Raw genomic sequence first — 26,838 nt, 5'->3', positions numbered from 1 at the left:
GAGACGCGCGTATGGTGTACCAAACTGTAAGCCTAGTATCTTCGGTGAATTTAAAATATCGACTATTGATAAAGGAATTATTGTTTGAGCGTATCAAAACAATTGAAGCAATAATAAAATAAACAACTAATGTGTGTTTCTTTTTTCGTTAATTATATATAAACATAAAAAAAGCGAAGGAAAAGTAGAAAATTATGCAATTTCGTAATGCGAGATATGCGCCCATACTAAGAATTCTAGCATTATTTAAAATCTTTCCTTTCTATGGTTCAGTTTTTAAATTCATTACTCCCCCCTTTTTTTACTTGAATCAAATAATTAATAGTTTATCAATAATAACATATAATTATACAACACTATTCTTTATGAGCCTGTCCCAAGTCAAGAGCCTGTAGTTCAGTGGTTGTCGTTGTTTCATGTCTGTCATATTTGTTTTTCGGAAATTGTTTTGTTATAAATAAGGCTGTTAGTTTTGTCGATTATATTGTGACAAATCTTTCATGTCGGGGCTTTTTACAGCAAACTATAAAGTATGGTTTTTTTCTCATTTTTGAAGGCCGTACGATAGCCTATAACTGCTTACATCCTCTTTATTTTAACTTTGGTGGATATTTGTCTCTTTGGCAATCAAACCACATCTCCCTTTTTCATAAAATAGTCCTTATATGGATAAGGATGATGTATATCGGCATTAGGTTTTTGATGTTAATCATAATTTTTACTATACAAAACTTCACTGTTGTATTCGACTATCATTGCAATTGAGGTCAAATTTGTTGAGACTGAAATTATGAATGGATCTTACAATATCATTACCTTTCATGTTACAACTAAACATACTACATATGTTGACATAGATAATCACAACTATTCTAATACAACATGTTAGCAGGAAGTTAATACAACGTTTGTAGGTGTCTTGCAATATGTCAACATTATTGTTGATAGTTACAATTTTAAACTCAATTTCACAGTCTGTTTTCATGTTCTACCTTAAAAACAGCATTTAACTCACTGAGAAAAAACATAAAAAAACTTGATCGATTTGTCAATCTCTATATTTTTTAATGTATGAACATTCACTGCAGGAATTCAAATTCATAACATCCCATGACTTCTTTTTAATTCATCACTGAGAAAAAGCATAAAAAAACTTGATCGATTTGTCAATCTCTAAATATGTTTTAATGTATGGACATTCACTGCAGGAATTCAAAATCACAACATCCCATTACTGTTTTTTATATGTATTATTTGTAGACTGCTGATTGTCTTTCTGTTATTTATCGTTTCGTTTGGTAATTTTCCTTTGGTATCGTTCACCTCTTCCTACGTAGTTTTACTAGATTTGTTTTATATGTATTTTATCATGTTGTTTGAGGAAAAGTTGAAAATGTGACATTTAAATATCTTCAAATTGAAAATCATTAAGGAATAACAATTGTGTTTTATTGTCGACACGTATTGTTGTCATTTTCATGCATCCTGTATTTTCAAGACCAGAGATAATTTGCAGTAAGTCAACTTCTGATTGGACTCGCATAAAATAGTGCACTGATTATGTGCTTCATACGAAAGAGTTAGATGATACCAAAGAGACATTTTAATCTCAAACGGCAAGCAGAAACCGACAAAACCATGACATAAAGCTAGATAATAAACGACAACATGAGAAACAACAGTCTAAACACTGTACACAAAAAAAAAATAAAGTCTACGCAAAACGAAACAACTAAAAATCACAATTGATCTGATGTTAATATTATCAATGATTACTAGATTTTGTATGGTTTTTATCAAATGAAATGTATTACGACTGTAAGGATTAGTGTGTTCTTTGTTTAACAAAATTGACAAGAAGACACTAAAAATCAAACAAACTGCAAAAATGATAAAATCATTACTTTTATATTTTTTGTGTACTGTAGTATCAATCAAAAATCGAAAAAAACGTAGTTGCTTTTCACAAATGATGTCGAATAAGTACATGACATTTGTCTTAATGAATATAAAAAATGTGTCCTTGTATAAAATTGACGTTTGCTTAATTGAACATGACAAATTTGTCCTTGTATCCATTTGACACATTTTTAAATGAAAATAATAAATGTTCATGTTTGCATTTCATTAAGCCAAAGACATGGTTATCATAGGTAGTGAAATGGAGCCGTTATGTATTAATAATTTTGAAATCCTCCTCCTCCTCCTCCTCCTCCTCCTCCTCATCATCATCATCATCATCATCATCATCATCATCATCATCATCATCATCATCATCATCATCATCATCATCCTCATCATCCTCATCATCATCATCATCATCATCATCAATCATCATCATCATCATCATCATCATCATCATCATCATCATCATCATCATCATCATCATCATCATCATCATCATCATCATCATCATCATCAATCATCATCATCAATCATCATCATCATCATCATCATCATCATCATCATCATCATCATCATCATCATCATCATCATCATTCGTGACTACTCTATAACAACCGTTGTAGATCACAAATCCGTTCTTTTTCTTCAGTCTTTAGTATTAGTATGAATAGAACTATAGTAAATAAGTTAGTAAGCAGTAGACTGTTACACATTTAGTAATAGTAAAAGTTCAATGATAAGTTAACATTGATATTAAAAGACCTCCGAACAAAAAGGGATGTTCAGATCCACGAGCCCGAAGGGCCAGGGGATTTGAACAGCCCTTTTTGTGAGGAGGTCTTATAATGTCAATATTAACTTAATCATTGAACTTTTACTGACTTACAAACCGTCAAAAACATAAGAAAAGTACACAAAAAGCACTTGCAGAAACCTAATTCCCCTGAATTAGACGAGTCTAAAGATGTTCAACTTAATTGATAGTTAAACAGTACTCAGACTGATATGTACAATTAACAGTTACCAAATTGCAATGGAAACGGACCGATTAAATGGCAGTACATCATTTAATTATTTATTTATTATAAATTTGTTAGCATTAAAATAACACCAAATGATAGTTTTACAAATTTAGGGGGTAAATTCATATTTTTGAATCCAACTTTTCGAAATAACGATTTCTTATTTAATAAATGAGGCAATCAAAACCCTATACAGACCTCCTTTTATAACTGACCAATAAATATTCTGCACAACAACGTCTTGTTGTATATATTTGATGTTTTTAATCTGTCAGTAATCATGAAATAGATTCGTAAAGACCAGATCTTAGAAAACAGTAAGTAAATTCTTCCGATAATTAACTTTTTAAACTGCTTGTTTCAGAACTTCTAATCGAACAGGCCTAGATGTATATGGCCCTTCACAATATTCATCCGGTAAATGTTCATTTTGTGTTTGATTCTGTAATTTGCCAACACTACGTAACATGCGAATGCAAAATAATTAGTGTTGTCTGTTCAGTCCAATTAATTTATAGATCTTGCTTTTTTTGTTTTTTTTTAGATAAAAGCTATGCATGCAAACTTCATTGAATTAAATCGTTTTAAAAAACCTAATTGTAACATATGTAGCATCAACAAGGTTTCACTGGTCAGATCAAAACGTGTTGAGTTGAGATATTTTCGCAAGTTCAATGTATTATATGAAAACAAACTCTTTTATGCTAGTCGTCCGTTATTCCCTTTTCTTGTCTAAATGAAGCAAAAACACCTGAAAAAAACGTTACCATTCTTAGTTTTATCCTTGCCTGACAAAACATCATATGTTATAAATCGTATTAAAACATTAGATAAGAAGCATAGTAAAAAGTATTTAAAACTTGTCTTTGTGTGCTAAGTACATGGAACAATTTATGAAGTTGATTGATTTTTGTTTGCTTTTCGTCCAGTGGCAAATGTTTCATGCATGTTCATCACTATAACAAATAGATTTAAATACAATGGGTAGGTCGTGCAATAGGAGGTCAACAGTGAGGTTGGACGTAAAACTTTAAAATGCCACTGGAAAATGAGGGTATATTGAATAAGGACAAAAATTTAGACTTTCAACAGCTGGCCACATTCGGACCACTCAAATAATTGGTGCAAGAGTTTTTAATTTTCCGAGAGCGTTGATCCATGAAATCTTCTCTGAAGTCGATCATCGATGTTTACGTGTAGTTTGAAATATCATTTCACGCACCAAATTTAGGTTATATACTTTTAGCTCGCTTTAGTAACTGTGCGAATTCTGTGAAACTGTTTTGTTTATTGTACTTGATTTTTTTTTGGTACGATTTTCTGTACTACCGCTCTCTTGGTTGGTCTCGTGTGAGGGTGTTCGCCTCGAGAGCGGGAGTTCGTTTGTTCGAATCCCGACCGGGCCAAACAAAGACGTTAAAATTGGTATTTGCTATTTCAACGCTAAACACCTGGCATCATAGAGTAAGAGCACAGACTGGTCGGCTCAGAGTCGGAAATGTGTCCGGCTCGGGTGACTTTTCTTACTGCGAACTAATATCTTGTAAAATTACACGTTAAAAAAACGACTCAGCGTGTCAGTCTAGTAAAAAGCGGGGTTAATACTCATATCATATTTACATGTTATCGTCCTGAATATTCATTTTATTTGCCGCTGGTCGTCATCCATTATCATCATTAATTTACCGTTATATTATATGTAGTGAAGTGTTTTTCTTCTACTGGTTTATAGTACAACTTCTTAAATTTTCACCGATCAAATTGAACTTGGGCAGGTGAAATTTTTCAACCAAACACTTCTTGTGATTGTTGGGATACCTTTGACGGTAAATAATATTAAATCAAATGTGCCTTTTGGGATATATAATATTTGACGGTAAATATTATTGAATTAACTCCGTATAACTATTATTTAGTCATGGGGCGGTTTTGAGCTTTTTATTCTGTATACGCAACATAAAACTGAATGTTGAATCTTAATGTTTTAATTTGTCTATGTCTTGGGGTTGCTGTCGCATTAATGTATACCTTTTATATCCTTTTATTGAAAACAAAATGATTCACTTGGGTATAGAGATATTGACATGGCTGGACCTCTCCCGTCCCACAGTATACCCTTGCCTTGGGTGCGTTCGTTTGGCTTATCGGATATATAAATGCGCAGCTTTGTCTGATCGAAATAGGAATGTATTTCCGATGACTGGTATAGTGGGAATTTCACGCTATCTATACGTTAAAACATAAGAGGGAAATACGATCTACGCACGAGTTGAATGATTGAAATGTGTAAACAACAAGAAAGATTGGCTAAATCTTTTCTAATAAGTCGCATGGCTGATTTTAACACATTTTTTGCCACTTTTGCCAGGAAAATTGTAGATGAAAAAATTTTAACAAAACCGATTAGCAAGACAATATCTTAAAAAAAAAAATGAAACGCTCAAAATAAGTTGAATCCTTAAATAAATTATTGTCAACATTTTTTTGTTATCCATTTTTGCTTTTATGTCAACTATTATACCAGTCTGAGATATAAATAATCTTTAAACATCAAATGTTGTCACCTAGACGAGACAGTCGTCATTGTACGCTTCAATATAAGAGTTATTGCCGCTCAATGAAGATTGTTATTCTGTTCTAATCCCCTCTCCTATAAATTTTGCTGGAAAAGATACAAAGTAACCCCTGATGTGTACTACGACAACGTTTTTTAATGTTAAAAAAAAAGATTAAATGCAAAGAGAAATATGATGGAAGAAATGGTAAGATTTACGCTTAAAAATGCAAATGTAAATAAAATTGAAATATATAAAATTAGGAAAACTGCTAGAGACAATTATCAACTGAAGACAAATGATTATACATCACTAAATGAAGCTGATAAATTAATAACTCCATTAATGTCCAGTGGCAAATATGTCAAGCATATTCACGACGAGTGGACCAACCTGAAGCAAATGATTACAATTTTAGAGTGGCACTTTTTACAATAAGGCAAAGCGTTCGATTGAGGTAAAACGTATGCCGTAATAAAATACGGTTGAACCATGGTCGAAGTCGTAAGTTAAGCTATTAGCCCTCCTTCCCTTTTTTTCTTCCACGGTAGACGAATGTCAAAAACAAAACGTCATGAATTTACAATCAATAACGGCCACTATAAGTAAATGAGATATATGAACTTTTTTGTAAATAAATTCCTATTGCAGCCAACATCTCCCGGTTCGAGACAGGTTAGTATTTCCACTAAAATACCGTTTGATTATTGCCCGGAGATATTAAAGCAACCAAAAGCACGTTGAATAAAAAAAAAAAAATTTAAATTGTAAATTATGGTATTTTGCTGGGTGTTTTCCCGATCCTATTTCGGACCCCCTGATTTTAAGAGGGCGTATCTCATTAGTCATGCCCGATTAACTTTTAGTAAATTGAACCTCAACTTAAAGACCTACACAGGGTAAATAAGTTCGAGGTACAATAAGTAGACAATAGAAATCCTTTGTGAAATGAAATCGTCCCAGGTCTCTTAGATAATTATTTTGCGTTGAACAACAATGAAAAATGCACGAGCAGGTTTGTAAGGAATAAAATGCATCTTTATTGTTGTCCGCTGATAAATTATGAAAATCCAAATACAATATATGCGTTCAAAAGGATGTTTCAATTGAATATACAAAAGACATTAGTTATACTATTATATACAATACTATTAGACTTCATGCTACATTTGGAACAGATACTTTTAAATATGATTGAGATATTTAATAAACTTTTATTTTTATTAATAAAAGATAACGATCACAATCATCTGCCTCTATACTAGAAACTTTACCTTCACAAGACTGACATAAAGCATGGTCATCAATATGTTCGATTTGTCTTTCTAAAGTTTTACCACCATTCTTTCTACAGTAAAATATGTTCTTCAGGAATACTGTGATGAAATATATGCAACTAACGGTATCAATCGAATGATGATTTCAATTCTTTTAAAGATCTTCTCCATAATCTTTAATCCCAATATTTAAATTTTGCAATAATATCATATTTATCAATCGAATATAAAAAATTCCATGTTTCAGGTCATTAAAAATCTAATTTTGTAAAGAACCACACTGATTCCAACAAATACAATCAATCAAGATGATATTTTAAAAATGCTTGACTTGTTGATCAACAAAATATTTCGTGAGTTTGGTGGATCGATGTTTCAGCAAATAGTCAGTATTCAAATGAGTAATAAGGTTGCAACACCATATTAAAAAAAGAGAAGGCCTCTTAAAGTCCTAATACTCCATAACCAACATTTCAATAAGTGCTTGTATCTTATATTCCTTTGAACTTGAAATTTTGGATAATAGCTATAATAGTAGGTCTGCATCTTTTCTTGATCTTTCACGCAATATGGATACAGATGGACGACGAGAATCTATGACAAGAGTTATGATTTCAACTTTCTCTGGCATGTTCAAACTTTACGAACTTTCTTTACAGAGATTTGCTTCTTACAAAAAACCTCCTCTATCAAAGATGAGGAAGAATGACTGAAATCGACCATAACGAGAATAATGAGTCTTTGTATGAATTCATTAGCGATATGTTTTTGATGTCTTAAATTCAAAATACATATGTGAATATATGTAATTTGACTTTTGTGAATCCTATTCCCGATTGTGATATATTGTAGATTCGCATAGCGGGTGATATATGAAAAAAGGAGATGCTTACCATAGGCCTGTCCAGGCAGCAGGTCCGCTCATTTTATTCCTCCATTGTCGTTTTTTACCTTGATTTTAATTTTTTTAATGGAGTAATGAGATTTGGAGATCGGTAAACGATTGTTACCTTACTATTGATAGCTATTTAACAACACTAAATGAACTTTGCTTAAATGCAGAGGCTGTAAAAATATTGACATATTTATGGAATGATTGTAACATTTTTTCTGTCTATGAAGAAATAACATCCAAAATGTGGTGCACACTGAATATTTCGCGTAGCGGGTTATTTAAAAGTGTGCACCACATTTTTTTTTTAGGTTATTTCGAATAGACAGAAAAAATATTACTGTCATTCCTTATAATTTTATTCTAAAAAGTAGTAAATCATTATAAAAACGTTGATGACGTCACGGTCACATGACAAAATTATGTCTATGAGCTGATAGACTAAACACTCTCAGCCAATCAGATGACGTGTTACATACAAAATTAAATTATTATTTCATAATTTAAAGGCGAAACGGTTATTGATCAACGGTGATACCATGCATATAACAAATTCCGAGCTCAATCATTTTTTGAAATAAAAATATATACGCAAGTAAATATGTGTTTTGTAATGTTTGGTGATAGTTTAGAATAATACGATACATACACATAAACAAATATAAATTAATGTTAAGGATGTTCGCTCCTCTTGTTTTTGAATTTTTGCCAGATATTCGGAATCCTCTGGTTTCATCCATGTAGTGCCATTAAATATTTTGCCCACTAACCCCTACTTTTCTCTCAATAATTCAATGACATATAGTTGAAAATGTCATTTTTTTAAAATCTTATTAAATCCTTGTAATTTTTTCATCGCTTTTGAAAGAAAAAAGGTGCCAATGTTAAATGTATGAAAAATCTAGAGAGAATTATTTCCCGCCAAATTTTCAATGGCTTATATCTCGAAAACAAGCACACGGACCCTTCATTTTTTCTGCTTTTTTAGTTCCTGTAGTTATATACTATCATTTTAAAACAGTCTTTTAAAAAGCTTGTTATTTTGAAACAGAGTAGCGATCATCCTTAAAATAACAAAATAAAACAAATAAGTAGACACCAGTTGTTTATCGATGTTCATAAATCCATTTTGAAGATTAAACAAAACCGAGAGGATCGCATGAACTCTAAAAGAGCAGGAGCAGGTTTGTCGACAGGGTAAAATTTGAGTAATATTTCAAGATCGATATTATGTATGCAGCACACTCTCCTGTTTTGCATAGAAGCTCTATTGAAGTTGAGAATACTAATGAATTATCTATTTTGATTGAAAAAGTTACCTTTTTGTACTCAGAGACGAACGAAAATTAAACATTATTTATCAAAATAAGACCATAACGTATGAGGTGTTTTGTATATCAATCTCTTATAATCAAAGATGAAATAATTTTCCCACACCGACATTAACTAAACTTTACATTTAAGAAAACATTTGCGCCTTTATGCTTAGATAAACTTAGATCTGAGAATATTCGTCTGTTCAGTAACGGTCCTTTTGGTTTTTGTGCTCTCACTTCCTTTCTTTTTTTTTACTTTCCAATACTGCGACTCTATTCTACGTAATAAAGGTTGTTCAAGAAACCTTATACTGAAATCATGCGTATCGCTGACAGGAATCAAATAATACATTGTACTTAAACAATCGGGTCTCACCCTTTAAAGGTGTATTTTTGTTTCCAAAGGAACTTTTTGTCTTCAGCTAGTGTCGAAACAAAATTGTGTGATTTGTCAGAACGAAAGGTATAATTTTGATCTCATTTAACAATGTTTAAGCAAATGATGGTGCAATAAAGTGATAAATCCTTTTGAAGTATTATCAGTATTGACGCCAACTTGATAATTATTTTCTCTATGTGTGTTGCACATTCGTTTTTTTTTTCTTCTTTTATTTTGGTTTAGTTTGTAGGAGGGTGACATTGAGTACAATAATGAATTAGATTAATTAAAAATTTGATTTAAAAACGAACCGTGATGGTATTTTAGATAACTTTTGATTTCATAGGTATGGGAAAAAAACACTTCGACAAGTCGATCATTAGTTTTCGGCTGTATTGATTGACAGCTGACAGTATAAGTTGCAGTTCGGCTCTTGTTTTATTTGATGAGTGTGCGGACAGTGCGGACAGTGCATTAAACGTGATTGATTCACCTATACGTTAAGTAAGTGACTCATATTTTATAATCCTATTTGTCTGTGGAATATGAAAGTATGAGCAGTGAAATAATTGAAAGCAGACTGGTGTTTGGTTCTACGATTCTTTGATCATCTATTTGATTTCCAATTTCGAACAGTTTAGGAGCTTGCCTTAAAAACGTTCCATGAATATTTCTTTAAATGTGTTTTTGAAATCGCTCGTTTTTTAGTTTGTTTGTTTGTTTGGTAGTTTGATTTCTGCAGTGTAGGCTGATTTCAACTATACAAAATTGACTGAGAAAGTGCAACCTCCATATAAGGTTAAATTACAAGGTAACAGAATTGTTATCTCTTTATGGGTTTTTCATTTTACAGTGAGACAGGTTTGTTGATTCATTTACTGTTATAATGTCAACAATAGTCATTTTATTATTTGTTTATCAGGATAAATGAGGGTCCAGATAGCTTTAAAGAATAGAAAATAAAGACCCCCCCCCCCCCCCCCCCCCCCAAAAAAAAAGAAAAGAAAGAGAATAGAGAATAATTGGGGAGAAAAATCTAAGAAAAACTAAAGAATAAAGAAATGAAAAAGCCTGCCATAATCTCATATATCATAATACCTGTCGGAACGAAAACTTAATGGGTTGACAATTTTGTTTAGGACAATGATCACGATTAACACTGAAATATGAATTAAGAATATTTATGGTATGTTCTTATAAGAAAAAGTGCATACAAGTTTTAAATTCACATATGCTATGATTTAATCTAGTTTAACTATTTCATTAATTTCCCTTTTACGGATGTTCCGTAATAAATAACAATTTTGAAATATAAGGTGGGTGTCGGCACGACTCATAATTTGTACTTTGGTACATAAGAATGAATATCTTCTGACTTTTAGTGGCTTGTAGGTAACATAAGTACTTAAGTATGTATTGGATTCGTTTGTGGTCTAATTTTAAATTTTAAATGGAAATTATAAAAAAAATTACACCTGATTCACTTCCATAGTCTATGAGGAATTGGAAACAAATTTCATATAAAAGTCAACACAGAGACTGTCATACGTATCAAAGAATAATTAGATGTCCTTTTTGAATTCTTTAAGATTTATAATCTATTTCACATGGCTGGCTGTGAATAAACAACAATTTGAAGGTACAATGTGTGTGCACATCAACAGTTTTATTATTTTTAAAATTTGTTTACTGTGTTTTCATTCTTTAGCAAAATGCAGAATTTAAATTCAGGAGCACCTGAGCAGGGGTCAATTCAGGCGCTAAATTTCAAATATTTACCTTCACCTCAAAAATATATAAAGATATTAAGATTCCCAGTTAACTGTGATGAGACAATAAATGAAATGACTAGTGTAACATAAAACATATATCGCCAGGTCTTAATTAAAATCAAACGTAGTTTCATGTATCATACGATTTAAACCAAAAAACCAACAAAAAATCAAAGTCTTCCGAAAGTTTTAACTTTGATCAGCTGTAACTTCCATGTATGTGATGTGCGATCCCTTTTGAAATGAAATGTAATTTGTATAACGCTCATCGCTTATTAATATTCTGTAAATTTTGTACATGGAATCTTTTCACATATAATAATTGTTAGTTGTTTATAAGATAGATTGGAATTGATTTTAGGTCAATTGAATGTGAAAGAATTATAGTTTTACAAGAATTATTTAAACAGAGATTGTCCTATTTATGATTGTAAACTACTGAAAATTCCATTTAGATGCAGGATGCCAAATGTTCAGTCATAAAGTTAAATCCAAGTCTATCACTTTGATCCAAGAACGATTTAAAGATGTCAAAACATTTAAAAAATGTTAAGCTAGTATTTAATCTAACTTTGGTAAATCATATCATGTCAATATATCATAAATCGAGACCATTCATATCGTATTTTTGGTGTGTCCGGAAATCATCTCTGTTTAGCTTCTTTGCAGGCAATTCCGTGTCAATTGTTTAGGTGCAAATAAATAATTGCCACTGAACACATTTCCATTGAACAATCCATGTCTTATAGTTGCATAGAGGATTGCTGCTCACAAGGAAGCTATTAAACCAAGAGTTCCAAATGGTGAAGTTGAAATCATTCCTTCGTAAATTTTACGGACGCCATCACGAGTTGGTTGACCGTTATGGAATAACCGTTTCACAGATGATATCGGATATGTTCCTTATGTCGTAACTACAATACCTTCCCTTTTCACGAATGTGACCTACCGAATTAGACTATTTACCGGATTTGTAATAACATAAGCAACACGACGGGTGCCACATGTGTAGCAGGATCTGCTTACCCTTCCGGAGCACCTGAGATCACCCCCAGTGTTTGGTGGGCTTTGTGTTGCTTAGTCTTTAGTTTTCTATGTTGTGTCATCTGTTCTATTGTTTGTCTGTTTGTCTTTTTATTTTTGGCCATGGCGTTGTCAGTTTGTTTTCGATCTATGAGTTTGACTGTCCCTCTGGTATCTTTCGTCCCTCTTTTGCATTTAAGCGATAAGCTTTATAGGTACTGAAATTTGGTTATAATCGAAAAGATTTCGAAAGACTAAAGATATTTTTTTTGTTCTTCATTGTTAAGACTTGATGCACAAATAAGGAATATGCAAATGTTACGGTATAGACAAACAATGAAAATCGCCATTTGGTATATATTTTGATGATATATACACTGATACATTGTACATTGCCGTAGTAGTCGTTTCATCCCCGTTGGAATAAAGTGTCATTGATACGGACATTTGTTTATACAATGTTGAATATACGAAAGACTATAGTTTCTTTACACGACGGTAGCTAATCAATTTAAGTAATAAAATATGCAACAATATTGATTTCTTTCAGTATTTTGTTTCTTTAAGGAATGACTGTAATACTTTTTCTGGCTATAAAGAAATAACATCAATAATGTGGTGCACACTGAATAACCCGCATAGCAGGTTATTTAAAAGTGTGCACCACATTTTTAGATTATTTCGAATAGACAGAACAAATCTTTACAGTCATTCCTTATAATTTAATTCTAAATTCCATTTTTAAGGAGTAAATCACGAAAAAAACGTTGATGACGTCACGGTCACATGACAAATTATGTCTATGAGCTGACAGACACAAACTTTAAGCCAATCAGAAGACGTATTGCATCCAAAATTAAATTATTAGATATCATTTTAACTAATTCAGCAAACGTGCTTACACCAGGGCTTTCGATATCACAAACTAGTCAAAACATTTACTAAATTTCATCATCGGTATAAGGACATCATTCGTAAATATAGCTCAACATGCAGACTTCTTATACGTTCAGTTATTTCACATCCAATTTTTTATGGAAATATTCTTTATAAAGCACACAAATGTCAGTATTCACCTCTGAAGCTAACAAAACCTTTAAATAGACTTATTAAGAAGGGATATAGTTACGATACTGTTGTCAGGTCATTAAAGATTGCATATTTTGGCGTTAATATTGATTCACTTATAGGGTCTTTGCATCGGCACTAAACACATTAATTTAAAAACCAGTAGTTGGCATGACACGGGTTATGTTCCTCTCATATATGTAATGATGGTATGATACTAAACCCCTAACGGGAAGGATTGTGCCTGATATTCATATGATGAAGACATAATCTTTCAATCAGTTTAATTGAAGTCTGGAGCTGGCATGTCAGTTAACTGCTAGTAGTCTGTTGTTATTTATGTATTATTGTCATTTTGTTTATTTTCTTTGGTTACATTTTCTGATATCAGACTCGGACTTCTCTTGAACTGAATTTTAATGTGCGTATTGTTATGCGTTTACTTTTCTACATTGGCTAGAGGTATAGGGGGAGGGTTGAGATCTCATAAACATGTTTAACCCCGCCGCATTTTTGCGCCTGTCCCAAGTCGGGAGCTTCTGGCCTTTGTTAGTCTTGTATTATTTTTAATTTTAGTTTCTTGTGTACAATTTGGAGTTTAGTAAGGCGTTCATTATCACTGAACTAGTATATATATTTTTTTAGGGGCCAGCTGAAGGACGCCTCCAGGTGCGGGAATTTCTCGCTGCATTGAAGACCTGTTGGTGACCTTCTGCTGTTGTCTGTTCTATGGTCGGGTTGTTGTCTCTTTGACACATTCCCCATTTCCATTCTCAATTTTATTATATATACCCTTGTCAATTTACTGGTTTATATCGCTCTTTCTTTTTTCACACAAAAAGTAACAAATTTAAATAGGAAAAAAAGTGTACACCTTTTTATTATCTTTAGTAGAGCGTTTATTTTTTGTGCTTACTTCTGCAAAACTTATATGCGTTCTGTAACACGAGGAACGAAATATATATTTCCTTGTACACATCATTTAACTAAACATTTTATTTTCCGAAAAATATCAATTCAACCTGGAAATGCGTCATTTATATTAAAGCCATACATTTTGTGTTGTTCAAACCAACATAAAACTTAGGAATCTCAATTCAAATTGTATTCTATATCTTATATATACTATATGCATATATATGTACGTGTACGCTTCCTACTATATTTCTTCTTCTATTTATGGCAAAACGCACATATGCAGGCAAACAACCGTATTAGCAACATTCTTATAATAAAATTACAGACACCTTTTTATCTTTAAGTGTAAATGTTTATAAGTTATACAGAAACATAAAACCGATACAAAGAAAGAAAAGATTAAGACAAAGAATCATAGCATATAAATTTCTATTTTTATAATTCATTTTCACGTACCCTTCAAATGTATCAATTCTCTAATCTCACCTCTTGTTCTTCTATTCAATTATCAATAGATAATCAATTATAAAAAAACAATTCCAAGGAGTTTTTTAAATGGATAAGATTTTTATATATCGCTACCTTATATTAGGTTGATGATAAATACATATTCGAGTCGTTTGCATCACCAAAACGCCAAACTGTTGCATTCAACTGTCATTGCCAATGAGGCCAAATTTGTTAAAGGATCTTGCAATGTTACATTCTTTGATCTTAAAAGTACAAATACTACATAAGTTGACATTGAGTATCAACCTTTTCCATAACGAATCTTTTGCAGACAATTAACACACTTTTTATTGTTATCATGAAATATATTAACAATTTTTAACTCAAATTCACAATGTTCTACCACAAATGCATTCCTTACTTTATTGATACCAGGCTAATAAATATGATTGTTGTCAATCTTAATAATTCAAGGACTTTCACTGCTTGAAGTCAAATCTCAACATTCCTTCATTTCTAAATTACTTCCCTTATAGCGGCTTTATTAACAAGTGAGACGGAAGACATAAAAAAATATTAAAAGAACAATTATAATTCATAATTCGAGGAGAAACTGATAAAACATGTCAAAACCACAAACAGCAGTCTAAAACGCTTAATAGAAAACTAAACCTTCATAAATCCCATCAACGATTTTTTTTCATGTTAATGTTATGTTTTGATTTATAAAATATGATGGTTTAAATATTAATTGTATTTATTTTTTACGACTAAAACAAAAATAGTGTTCGTTGTTTAACGAAATTGATGAGAAAGAACAAAAAACTAATCAATTACAAACGTAATAAAAATCATTCTGATGAAGTTTTCCGACAATCGTGAGATCAATTAAAAGTATAAAAGTACACAGCTGCTTTTCACAAATTATATCGGAAAAATGCCTGACATGGGGTCTTAATAAAAATCAAAAATTTGTCCTTGAATTCATTTCTCATTCATCTAATTAATATCAAACAGTTGGTTGTCCTTGAATACAGGCACTTGGCATATGTTTTTTTTATTTTTTTGATTGGAGATGAAAGAATTGTCCTGTGTATACATTTCTGTAAACTTTACCTAAGGCTATCATAGATACTCAAAAGGAGCCACCAGGTATTGCCATTTTTTTTTTTATCATCATCAGTAGCAGAAACAACATCCTCCTACTCCTCCTCCTCCTCCTCCTCCTCCTCCACCTCATTATCATCAGCATGATATATATATATACACAGTATGACAACAATGTTAGTTGGTAAAAAAAGCAATATTGAGGGTGTAATGCTAAATTACAATATGCATCTACAAATTGGGGGACGATTATTGATCATATTATTGGTCATGCCATGTATGTCATAATTTTAGGTCTGTCATGTTTTGAAATACAAATATAAACGGGGTAAATTTCTACCTCAATGCATGTATGGCCCGTTTGAGATCCAGCACTAAGTCAAAATGTCAAAATTGAGAATGAGACACAGTCGGTAAATTCGTGAATCAAAAGATTTTTCTGAAATCTAAAAATTCTATGCCGCGAAAAATATGTTGCAAGTGAGTTGAGGACAGATATGTTGTATTGGTCAACTAATTTGAGATGGTGACCGTAATTCTTACCTAGTGTCGTTTTATGACGTGTTTCTTTTTAACTGTGTTGGAATCGTTGTTTTGTTTTGCTTTGTTTTTTTTTTTTTTTCTTTTGTGTCAGGAGCAAAATAATATTAAAGGGGCAATGCAATATAAGTATAGTTCATTATAATTCTTACACTTTCTTTTGTGTTTCAAATGCATCAATTCTCTACTGCAACTTCTTGTTCTTCTGTATAATAATTTATAGATAATCAATAATTAAAAGAAACAATTTCCAAGGAAGTTCTTTAATACATGAATATGATTTTTCTTTATCGGTATCTTATTATGGCACCCTCAACGGAGTTGGGGTGACGTACTGTTTCTTTTTTTTCCTTACTTTTATTTTTCTTCCACGCATTTTGTCCGCGCAAGTTCTCGGAATTGAATGGACCAATGTTGATGGAACTATGCTATAATGTTGACCAGCATGTGAAGTTGTGCACCTGACTTTGGAATGTGCGAGATGGCCATGGTGACAATGGAAACTAAAAAAATGTAAAAAAAAAAAATTAAAATTCTAAATCATTTATTCTAAGACCCAATCTAATGAAACTTTATGGAAATGTTACCTGGTATGCCTAGATACACAGACAGCATTTAAAGGTTCCAAAATGGCTGCCATTGTCATGGAAACAGGGCTAAAGTTTAACATTGACCCTAAGAGAAAATACATGAAAGCTGCATTTTCTTAAAGAATATAAGTTCAAATCCAATAAAACTTTATGGATATGTAGCATGGCATTTGCCAATGTTGCATTTGTCTTTGGAATTTTGGAAATGAACACTGTTACCATGGAAACAGCAAAAATGTCAAAATCTTCAAAATGCTCCAAACTTTATGAAAATTGACAGGAATGTTACCTGGCATGTGCAAAATTGTTATTTGATATTGGAATTTTCAAAATGGCCGCCGTTACCATGGAAACAGCAAAAATTTCAAAGTGCTCCAAACTTAATGAAACTTTACAAAAATATAAAGTTGCATGTGTAGATTCACTTTTTGACGTTAGAATTTTCAAAATAGCTTCCGTTACTCTGGCATTGGGTGACGAGAATGCCATCCGTTATTGCTAGCAATTACAAATCTAGTATTAAGTTTGTGATGAATATAACTTTCGTTTTTTTTCACCATGTATAGACATTTCTGGTACAGTCGACTATCGTTGCTAATGAAGTCAAATTTGTTTAGACCTACTGTAATTTATGAATGAATCTCCGAGTATAATAACTTTTGATCTTAAAAGTATAAATACGACATAAGTTGACATTGAGAATCACAACTTTTCATAACGTATTTTTTACAGAAAAATTAACGAAATTATTATGGTTGTCCTGAAATAACTCTACAATATTGCCGGAAATAACAATTTTTGAACTCAAATTCACAATATTCTACCACAACTGCATATATCATCTTACTGATATCAGGCAAACAAACTTTATCGTTGTCAATTTGAATTTTTGTTTAATTAAAGAAATTTCACTGCTTGAATTCAACATCACAACTTTCATTGATTTCTACATTACTTCCTTTATTGCCAGATTTATTGAAAACATGAGGCCGAAGATATCATAAATTGTCAGAGGAACAATAAAAACTGAAGACGTAAAAAATTGACAAAAACATGCCAAAAAAAAAAAAGAAAACAATAAACAAAAAATGTAAAAACCCCAAACAGCAGTCAAAAATATAAACATTGTAGACTAAAGACTGACGAACATAAACCCAAGCAAAAACAAGGGTTGTTTTCAGGTTAATCTTATCATTAATTTATAGGATTTCGTGGTTAAAGTTTTAATCTTATTAACAGTTTTGCTACTGAAAGAAGAATAGCGTTTTTTGTTGAATACAATTGATGAGAAGGCACAAACAACTAATAAATTACAAAAGTAATACGAATCATACGTATGTAGCTTTTGACAACCGTAAGATCAATTAAAAGCCGATTTTCACAAATTATGTCGGAAATGTGTATGACATTGGTCTTAATGAATATAAAAAAAGTTGTCCTTGAATACATTTGACATTCATCTTATTAATATTGAACAGTTCGTTGTCCTTGAATACAGTCACTTGGCATATATTTTTAATAAAATTGAGAATTTATCCTATGTATACATTTTTGCAAACTTTAGTCGAGGATACAATAGATACTCAAAAAGAGCCATCAGATCGTTTTTCAGACATCATCAACAGCTGCAACAGCTATAGCAACATCGTTATCGTCATCTGTGACTTCTAGATGACAATCGTGTACGTTAGCAACAAAAACAACTGAAACATGTTAAATGCAGAGGGTGCAATACTAAATATCAAAATGTATTTACATGAGAAACACGAGGGGTGCCTCAGGTGTACCACGATCCTTACCCATCCAAATCAGCCCATGTTTTTTTGGTGGGGTTCATGTCACTCAGTCTTTAGTTTTCTATATTAACTGTTTACTGTTGTATGCCTTTTGGTCTTTTTAGTTTTTTGCCATGGCGTCGTCAATTTATTTTCGACTTTAGAGTTTGAATGTCCTTTTTGTATCTTTAGCCTCTCTTTTTTCAAAAGATTGTTCTAGTATCTATAAAATTAAGGCCAACGAAATACGTTGCAAGTAAGTTGGAGACATATTGTATCGGTCAAGTATTCGAGATGGTGACATTAAAACTTACGAGGTGTCGATATCAGTGGTGTTTCTGTTTTATTTTCGTCTCAAACATACATGGTCATGGATATACCATACTTATTATTATTCTTTTTAATTATTTGCGTTTGTTTAAACGTGTTTAGAATATATAATAAAATTAATCAAATATACACGACTTATAATTTTGTACGATAGACACGGGTCTCATTTACAAAATCAGTAAAAAATAAAGAGGTGACACTAAAAATGATTTTTTTTTATAGCCAAATCCGGTCAAGAAATCATAGCTTTGCATGAACGAAAAATATCCCTTAATTTAAAAAAAAATCCAAATTGTGAAGTAGCAAATTTTGATAACTCAATTTCCGTATGTTCATCTTTTAATCTAAGAATGTGTTAGACTGGTGATCATGATTTCTAAATATTCCATAAACCTTCCTTATTGCAATTGTACTCTTGTCATATTATATGATGTCTTAATTGTCTATATCATTTGCTATAATCCTCAATAATTTGTGAAAAAGAAACCTGTATAAATGACACAATATGTCTTTACACTCATAAGAAAAGTTAATTTGAAAAAAAGTATAAACAGACTAGCAATATATTCGAGTAATATTGCACAACCGATGTTTTTCTTGTGTTTACTTTGTTATTCTTTTTCTTTTTTTTTCTGAAGTTTTTGAATGTATCCACTCACCAAAGATACCAAGCTGGATTCGTCTACATAAATCTCACCAGAAGCGCTCGAATCAAAACAGTTCTCAACATAACTGGCGTAATTAAACTATGAAGAAATAGTTGTATTGAATTTTTTTTACAACCCATAGATATGACATTGAGTACACTTATCAAACAGATTAATTAAACATTTTGATTGATAAACGGGACGTTTAAGTACTTTGAATAAACTGTCATAGATTTTACTGTCCTGAAATTAATAGAAATATTTTGACAAGCATTCTTTACGTTTTCTTCCTTATGTTGAGTGACAGCAGTTCATTCAAAACTTTCCTTTATAGTGAGAAAGAAATTTCAAAAATTGAAAATCAGGCATTTTTGTTCTTATTTTTTAGTATCGCGGTTGTTTCATTCTGATTTTTTTAAAACTCAATTTGTAAATTTCTGAAAGATATCCCCACGATATGTTTTTTTTTGTTCGATTGCTTGTGGTGCTGGTAGTGATTATGTAATTATATTTACATATGTATTATTATTATTATGAAAGAAATTATTAAGTTTGTAATTTTCATTTAATTCATGTACCATGTTTACCACAAAACCACAAAACAATTAAAATGTTACATTTTGGAAAAGTTAATGTTAGGTCCTTCCATATGTCAGCTAATCTCAGTTTCCGTCTCGTACATCTGGGTTCCAAGTCTTCCAATTGATAAGCTTTTATCAATATCTATATCACTGTAAAAGTGGGTATGTAATGCATTTCTTTTCTGTTAACACATACTGTATGTAACCTGTATCTGCAATGCTATCTTATAGGTACATATTTAGCATAAATATAATAAAGAAATCGAATTGGCCCTTTGAAATGTGTCAGTGCCTTTAAAGCATGTTAGCTAAGATCTGTCTCCTCCTGTGGTATTTACATAAAGAAATGCAAAATCTGTAGTCAACACGAGTGTCACACTTAGACAAAGTCCTGCTTACCCTTCCGGAGCATATGAGATATCTCATGGGGTTTGGTTGGATTCGTGTTGCTTAATCGCTAGTTTTATATGTTGGGTTGTGCACACTGTTGTTTGTCTTGTTTTTTTTTAATTTTTTTTTTCGTTTTTCAAACATGTCAAAGGCGTAGTCATTGACTTGTGATTTTGAATATCCCCTTGGTATTTCTTTTGTGTGTGAATTCAAGTTAGGGAAATGCAAAAAGTCATATAATTTGAAGGTTTGTTTGATTTCTGTTGTGTGTTAAAGATAACATTCAGGCATCCCTTCACAGACGATGGACATATCTTTTGTTTTTATGCTCAAATAAATATGCTTGGATTTTGTTTTATGTCGTTCACTGATCCATCGCATAAGACTCATAAGAAATCGCTCGAACCAAAACAGTTGATAGGCCAACTCAAAAACGAAGTTAAAGAGCGTGATTATAAAAATGGTCCGAAAGGTTGTACGAAAAAGGACTTATGAGATCTTAGCATGGGGAAAAATACAACCTAAGTGTTTCGAATAATTCAATATTTTACTAAATGAGCATATTCATGACAGTTCATGACAACACATCAGTGCTGACTACTTAACAGGTGATTCCAATCTGGGACAAAAGCCCACTAGCAACCGCATCAACCCTGTGGTCGTAAAAAGGCATTAAAGATGCAATGCTGAAAGATTGTTGTTAGGGTATCGGAAAGAAGTGGGAATTAGTTTCTGATTATTTATAATTTATCACACGGAAAACATAAGAATTCGCAGACTACAGAATAGTCATAAACATTGGATACTTCTATGCATCTAAGTACCTATTATGTACTAAATATTCTACTGTTGTGAGAGTTTGCAATTCACAACTACATAGAATGTGTATCTTTTAATAAACGTTCATAAAGTTTATGCCAATAATATAAATTCTGCAAATGCGAGCCATTCTTTTTCCTGAAATATCATCAAAATTCGTTTCTTTAGTCTTTGATATCTTTTTCGATATATTACCTTATTGGTGCTTCACGATAAAAAATCAAACATATATTAAAAAGAACGAGATTTAGGATCCGAAAATGCTAATAACAGGACGTACAATGTCAATCGTTTTGGTTTACAAATTGTAATACATGCTGAAATGTATATTAAACTAGACAAGGCATGCATTATGTTGATGTCACACATGGTATTTCCAATGCATTCACTTTTGTCCTTAATCACACTGACATTCAATTGACATGTTTAAAGTTTGATATGTCGATCATGAAACATATCGATCAGAAAAACCGCAGCTTGCAACAGTAGTAGAATTTTAATTGTGTTGATTTGTACTCATTTCTCTTTTCAAATTAATTTGATATTAATTCAACGTGCACCTTACACCTGGTATGATGTAAGTTCAAAATTATTCTAAAATTTAACATTTTATTCTTATAGTAAATAAATAAGAGAGATAGAGAAACCTGTAACTGTAGGGATCACTTTAATCAACTGATTAAAACCTATAAAAATGCAAACATCCTCATTATAGTCATAAGACTTGAAAGAAACTGTTGATTCAACAAAGTATTTTAATAAACGAGTTTCAGTTCATATTTTATTCAACTGTTCGAAATCAATTACATAATATTTTTTAGGATTAATATTATTTTGATTGTCTTGATATTAAATCGTCTTGATTGTAAAACACCTATATCAGAATAGTACTCCGAACATGTCTACGTCAATCTACTGAATCTTTGGCTTAAATGAATTTGAGTACAGTTCTTGAGGTAGATTATTCGACAACAGAATCTAAGATATGACATTCTATGATGATTCGCAACTATTTCATATCAGTCTTCGCTGAAGCGTAGATGCACTTAAATCCAGTCGATATTATATGGCTTGCCATTGTTATCGCATTTTTATACTCAAATGCTCCTGTTAGTCCAAACAGTTTCGACTCTGGTAAATATGAGCAGCACTGTCAAAGTGGAATATCGATACCAGTTTTTGGATGCCACTGCATATTTATTGAGACAGGACATCATTTTCGCTCATTAAACGTCGCCATCTTTTACTCAATTTCAACCATCTCACATCGCATAATGGACGCATTTGTAATCCAACTCATGAAAGAGCGGGTGAAAACAAGGATGAAGAGTTATTCCTTCATTGGATATTCTCAAGGCTTTCTGAAGAAAAAAGATGTAACATTTTATTGTTTGTCTTTACCAAAAATATTCGAGTGCACGTTAATTTACATCAATATTCTGTATTTTTTGTATCATCAATCTAAATGAAGCAAGATTAGAAACGGACGATATTTTAGACTATGATCAAGATTTATAAGAGTGTAATCTTAAAGAAAAACATCCTCTAGTAAATTAAGGAAAGTTAAAGTCTACTGAATATCAGTTGCAATATTTAAGAAACAAAGAAAACCGGAAATAAGGTGTATTTGTTATATCATTACAAAAAAGGAAAAAATTACCCAACAAGTTGCAAAAAGGAAAACGAAACTCGAAATCCCAAGGAAAATGAGTAATACACAATTCAAACAATGGACAAATAAAAGTTTTATAACAACAAACACTTATACCTTAATCCATGTACTTGGGTTGCTCCACTGAAACCGACAGTGATAGCACGTTATCCTTAAAAATAAACATAACTGGTTTCTCAAGCGATACATTCGTATTGCTAATAACCCCTAATAAGTCAAATTTGGTAAGAGTCAAATGCCAAAAATATATATTCTCATGAAAACCTACCTCATTTATTGTAATAGTGTCGTTGCTGCTGTCGGTTCTGGGGAGGTCTGTACTGATGTTGTATATACTTTGGGTGATCATTTTGGGGTTGATTGTACTGATTTCCTTCATATTGATGTTGACCGTACTGAGCTGTCTTATACTGTTGTTGATTGTTCTGACGTGTATTAAGCTGATACCTATCGTTTTGGGATGTTTGATACTGTGGCTGGTTGTACTGTGTTTCGTATTGAGGTGCTTTATATTGTTGGTTATACTGTTGTTGGCTGTTCGGACGTGTTCCGTATTGAGGTGCTTTATACTGTTGATTATACTGTTGTTGACTGTTCTGTCGTGTTTCGTATTGAGGTGCTTTATACTGTTGATTATACTGTTGTTGGCTGTTCTGACGTGTTTCGTATTGAGGTGCTTTATACTGCTGGTTATACGGTTGTTGGCTGTATGGACGTGTTTCGTATTGATTTGTTTCTCGCTGGGACATCTGATGCTGTTCATATTGGCGTTCTTCATACTGAGGTGATTTATACTCTGGTTCGCCGTATTTGCGAGTTTCTAACTGAGGTGAATCATATGCTCGTTGTTTGGGCTGACGTGTTCCGTATTGACGTTGTTCTGGCTGTGAGAGTTTATACTGTGGTTTTAGAGATGGTCTTTGTTGATGCTGATTGTGTTGCTGATTATTCAGAGAAGTTAAGCAGATATTTTTGAAGCAACCAGGACATAGTCTTCCTCCGAACCAAAATGCAGTTGGTGTAAAACATTTGAGAGGATAGTTTGGGTAAGTACAGTCCAATACTGGACACTCTTTCAGTGGTTGCTCTTCCTCAATGGTAACTGTTTTGCTGAAAGACATACCTGGAAAAAGAAAACAAATAAACGTCAACGGATTTTGCAATGGTGAGCAGATAGGTTTTACAAAATGAAATAATTTCCTGATTGATTTAAGGGGGTACAGAACACCTAAGTGAGTTAACTCTTTAAAAATCAGCTGAACGTTTTAATCACATGCTATTAGTATTAAGAGAAATCAAGCTTCTCAATGATCAAAATTAGTGTTTGGTAACCTGTTATATATCCATTGAAATTATTCCTGTAAATTGTGTTGTTCAAATTTCCTGAAATTTTTATATTTTTGTAAACTGGTCAAAGTAAATATTTTGTCAAAATTTTATGAAAATTAAACGAGCCAATTGTATTTTAGTCAAAGTGTTTGGTACCCCCTTAAATTAGTATCAAATCGAAGAAGTTCTAATCTTTTTATTTATTTATTCTTTTTTTATTATTTATCATTTCAATTATTTCGTTCATGCTCTTTATAGGCTTTGTAATGTATAATGGATATCGTCGTAAAAAATATGGATAATTAACATAAATTGATACTGTGGCTTAGAAAAAGAGTTTATTTTGCCTAAAAGAATTGAAATGTGCACGTGGGAGTGAATGTATTTAGAGAACTATTAAAAAGATGCTTAACTATTCCATTAGAGTATCACTGCTGCTGTCTCTATTAAGAAAAGACTAATATATAAATAACACATAGCTGAGAGGGTGATAGAGCAGATTGTTACCCCGAAAAAACATTGTCAACTGAGGCATTTTGACATGATGTATAATAATTACATTTATTTGCTTTAATACCAGAATTTTAGTATAAAATGGCAACCCACAAATGGAGAATGATATATATTTGATTCATGCCAAAGCATCTGAAAATCTAAAGTCTGTTTTAATAAATCAAGATATAAACAAACTTAATGATAGAAAAAAAAAACAATTACGTTTATTGCATAGAATATATTCGTTTGTCTTACCTTTGATTTCTTTAACAAGTAACACAATTCCGAGGAAAAAATATGCGACAATGTGTGTATACATTTCAAATAAATATCCCAATATTCAAATAATAATCAAACAAATTTCAATTAGAAAATTTTCACTAAGATCCTATACTAAAGAATAGCAAGTAAAAGTAGAGATTTTTGAGAGAACATTTTCTTATATACCTGTTCTTGATCGATCCAAACATCCTGTCAATCAGATCAATCATGCGAGAAATTTTATTCATTTGATATGTTTGACTACCGCAGACTTTACATACATAGGTTAATTATCAATTATTATAGTCAAACGTGTAAATTGTCTCTCTATAACATATATTTTTAAATCATTGAATTTTATAAGATATTCTTTCCTGTACGCCATAACGGAAATGCGGTTTTTGAAAAGCCAATCCATCATGTTAATAATAGTCACGTGTCACTGCAAATATTGTCGCCAAATTAATGTAAAAAACCTAGAAAGAAGGTTGTGGTCTGATAAAAAAATGATTTCTTAAGTAAAATGTTCTTTATTATGTATGCAATGAATTATCATGCTGCATGTTACTAGAGGCATCAGGTACAAGACAACCTGCAAACATTTCCTCCTTTTATATTTATGCAATAAATTTTTACTAAAAGTGCCTTAAATTAACATTTACTAAACATTTTGTCACGGACAAAGTGCACCGCTTTGAATATTAAACTAGCGAAAACAATAGCAAAAAAAAAAAACAAACGAAGAAAACAAAACCATCGGTGAACTACACCAAAACAACGAACACCATGTGTTAATTGAATGCATTATATTGGTATATTGATGACGTCAAAAGGTGCGCATATGGAGAAAGACAAGGTATTGTTTGTTTTGATTAGCATAAAAATAAGGAAATAAAAAATGGGAGAAAGAAATAGTTAAAAAGATTACTATAGTTTTCAAGTGTAATTTCATATCCTGTTCATAAGTTCGCTGAAAACCAATATGCATATGCAAATTTTACAGCGCGTTGAAAATACCATTTTGCCATAAAACAACTAGGTAGTAGTTTTTGCTATTTCGAGAGGTAAGATTGGAAAACTTTCTAATGTTACTGTTTCAATGACAGGCGATCTTATTATGAACTTTTGCAATCTAAATACTGAAATTGGTGGAAAAAGTTACCTCATTCATGTGCTAATTTACTCTTCTCTGTGTAATTATGACGACTTTAATGTCTTTTTCTCTGTTTTCTTTTTGGCAATTGTTCAATAATTATGCAATATATGTGTGTCATGTTGCCTACAAATAGTAATTGTCAAATTTGGTGTATGTCTTTTTTTTCTGAATGTCATATAAATCGAAGTATGATTCAGAATTAAGTTCAACTTTTCCAGACTGATGAACATAGATACTAGGACATTTGAGTTAATGATGATGATCAAAACCTGATGGTGACTGAATATGAACCTTCATCAAAGTCTGTCTAAGTTTTAACCATTAAGCTGTTGCGTAATGCCATATCACTGGATATTCATTTTCAACAGATGTTAATGGAGTACCAGGACGCGTTTCACATGTGGAAAAGGGTCTAAATATCCTTCCAGAACACCTGATATCACCCATGTTTTTGGTTGGGTTCATGTTGCTCTGTTTTTAGTTTCTATGTTATGTTTTATGTACTGTTGTTTGTCTTTTTGTCGTTTTTCGTTTTTTGCTATTACGTTGTCTGTTTGTTTTTGACTAAA

The 26,838-nt window shown here is 31.8% G+C and overlaps 1 protein-coding gene across 1 annotated transcript; it reads right to left on the bottom strand.

Moving 5' to 3' along the window:
* Positions 1-22,123: 22,123 nt before the first annotated feature.
* Positions 22,124-25,245, bottom strand: LOC127705336 (putative mediator of RNA polymerase II transcription subunit 26). The gene is made up of 3 exons (XM_052209649.1): positions 25,108-25,245; positions 23,297-24,151; positions 22,124-22,717 (listed from the first exon to the last, which is right to left on the bottom strand). Exons 1-2 carry the CDS (start codon positions 25,169-25,171, stop codon positions 23,298-23,300), a joined length of 918 nt encoding a protein of 305 aa, XP_052065609.1. The 5' UTR covers positions 25,172-25,245; the 3' UTR covers positions 22,124-22,717; position 23,297.
* Positions 25,246-26,838: the final 1,593 nt, after the last annotated feature.

Source organism: Mytilus californianus, unplaced genomic scaffold (genome assembly GCF_021869535.1).
Source record: "Mytilus californianus isolate M0D057914Y unplaced genomic scaffold, xbMytCali1.0.p SCAF_6, whole genome shotgun sequence".
NCBI lineage: Eukaryota > Metazoa > Mollusca > Bivalvia > Mytilida > Mytilidae > Mytilus > Mytilus californianus.
Note: the sequence above shows the minus strand (reverse complement) of the source record. Positions and strands in the feature narration are given on the sequence as shown.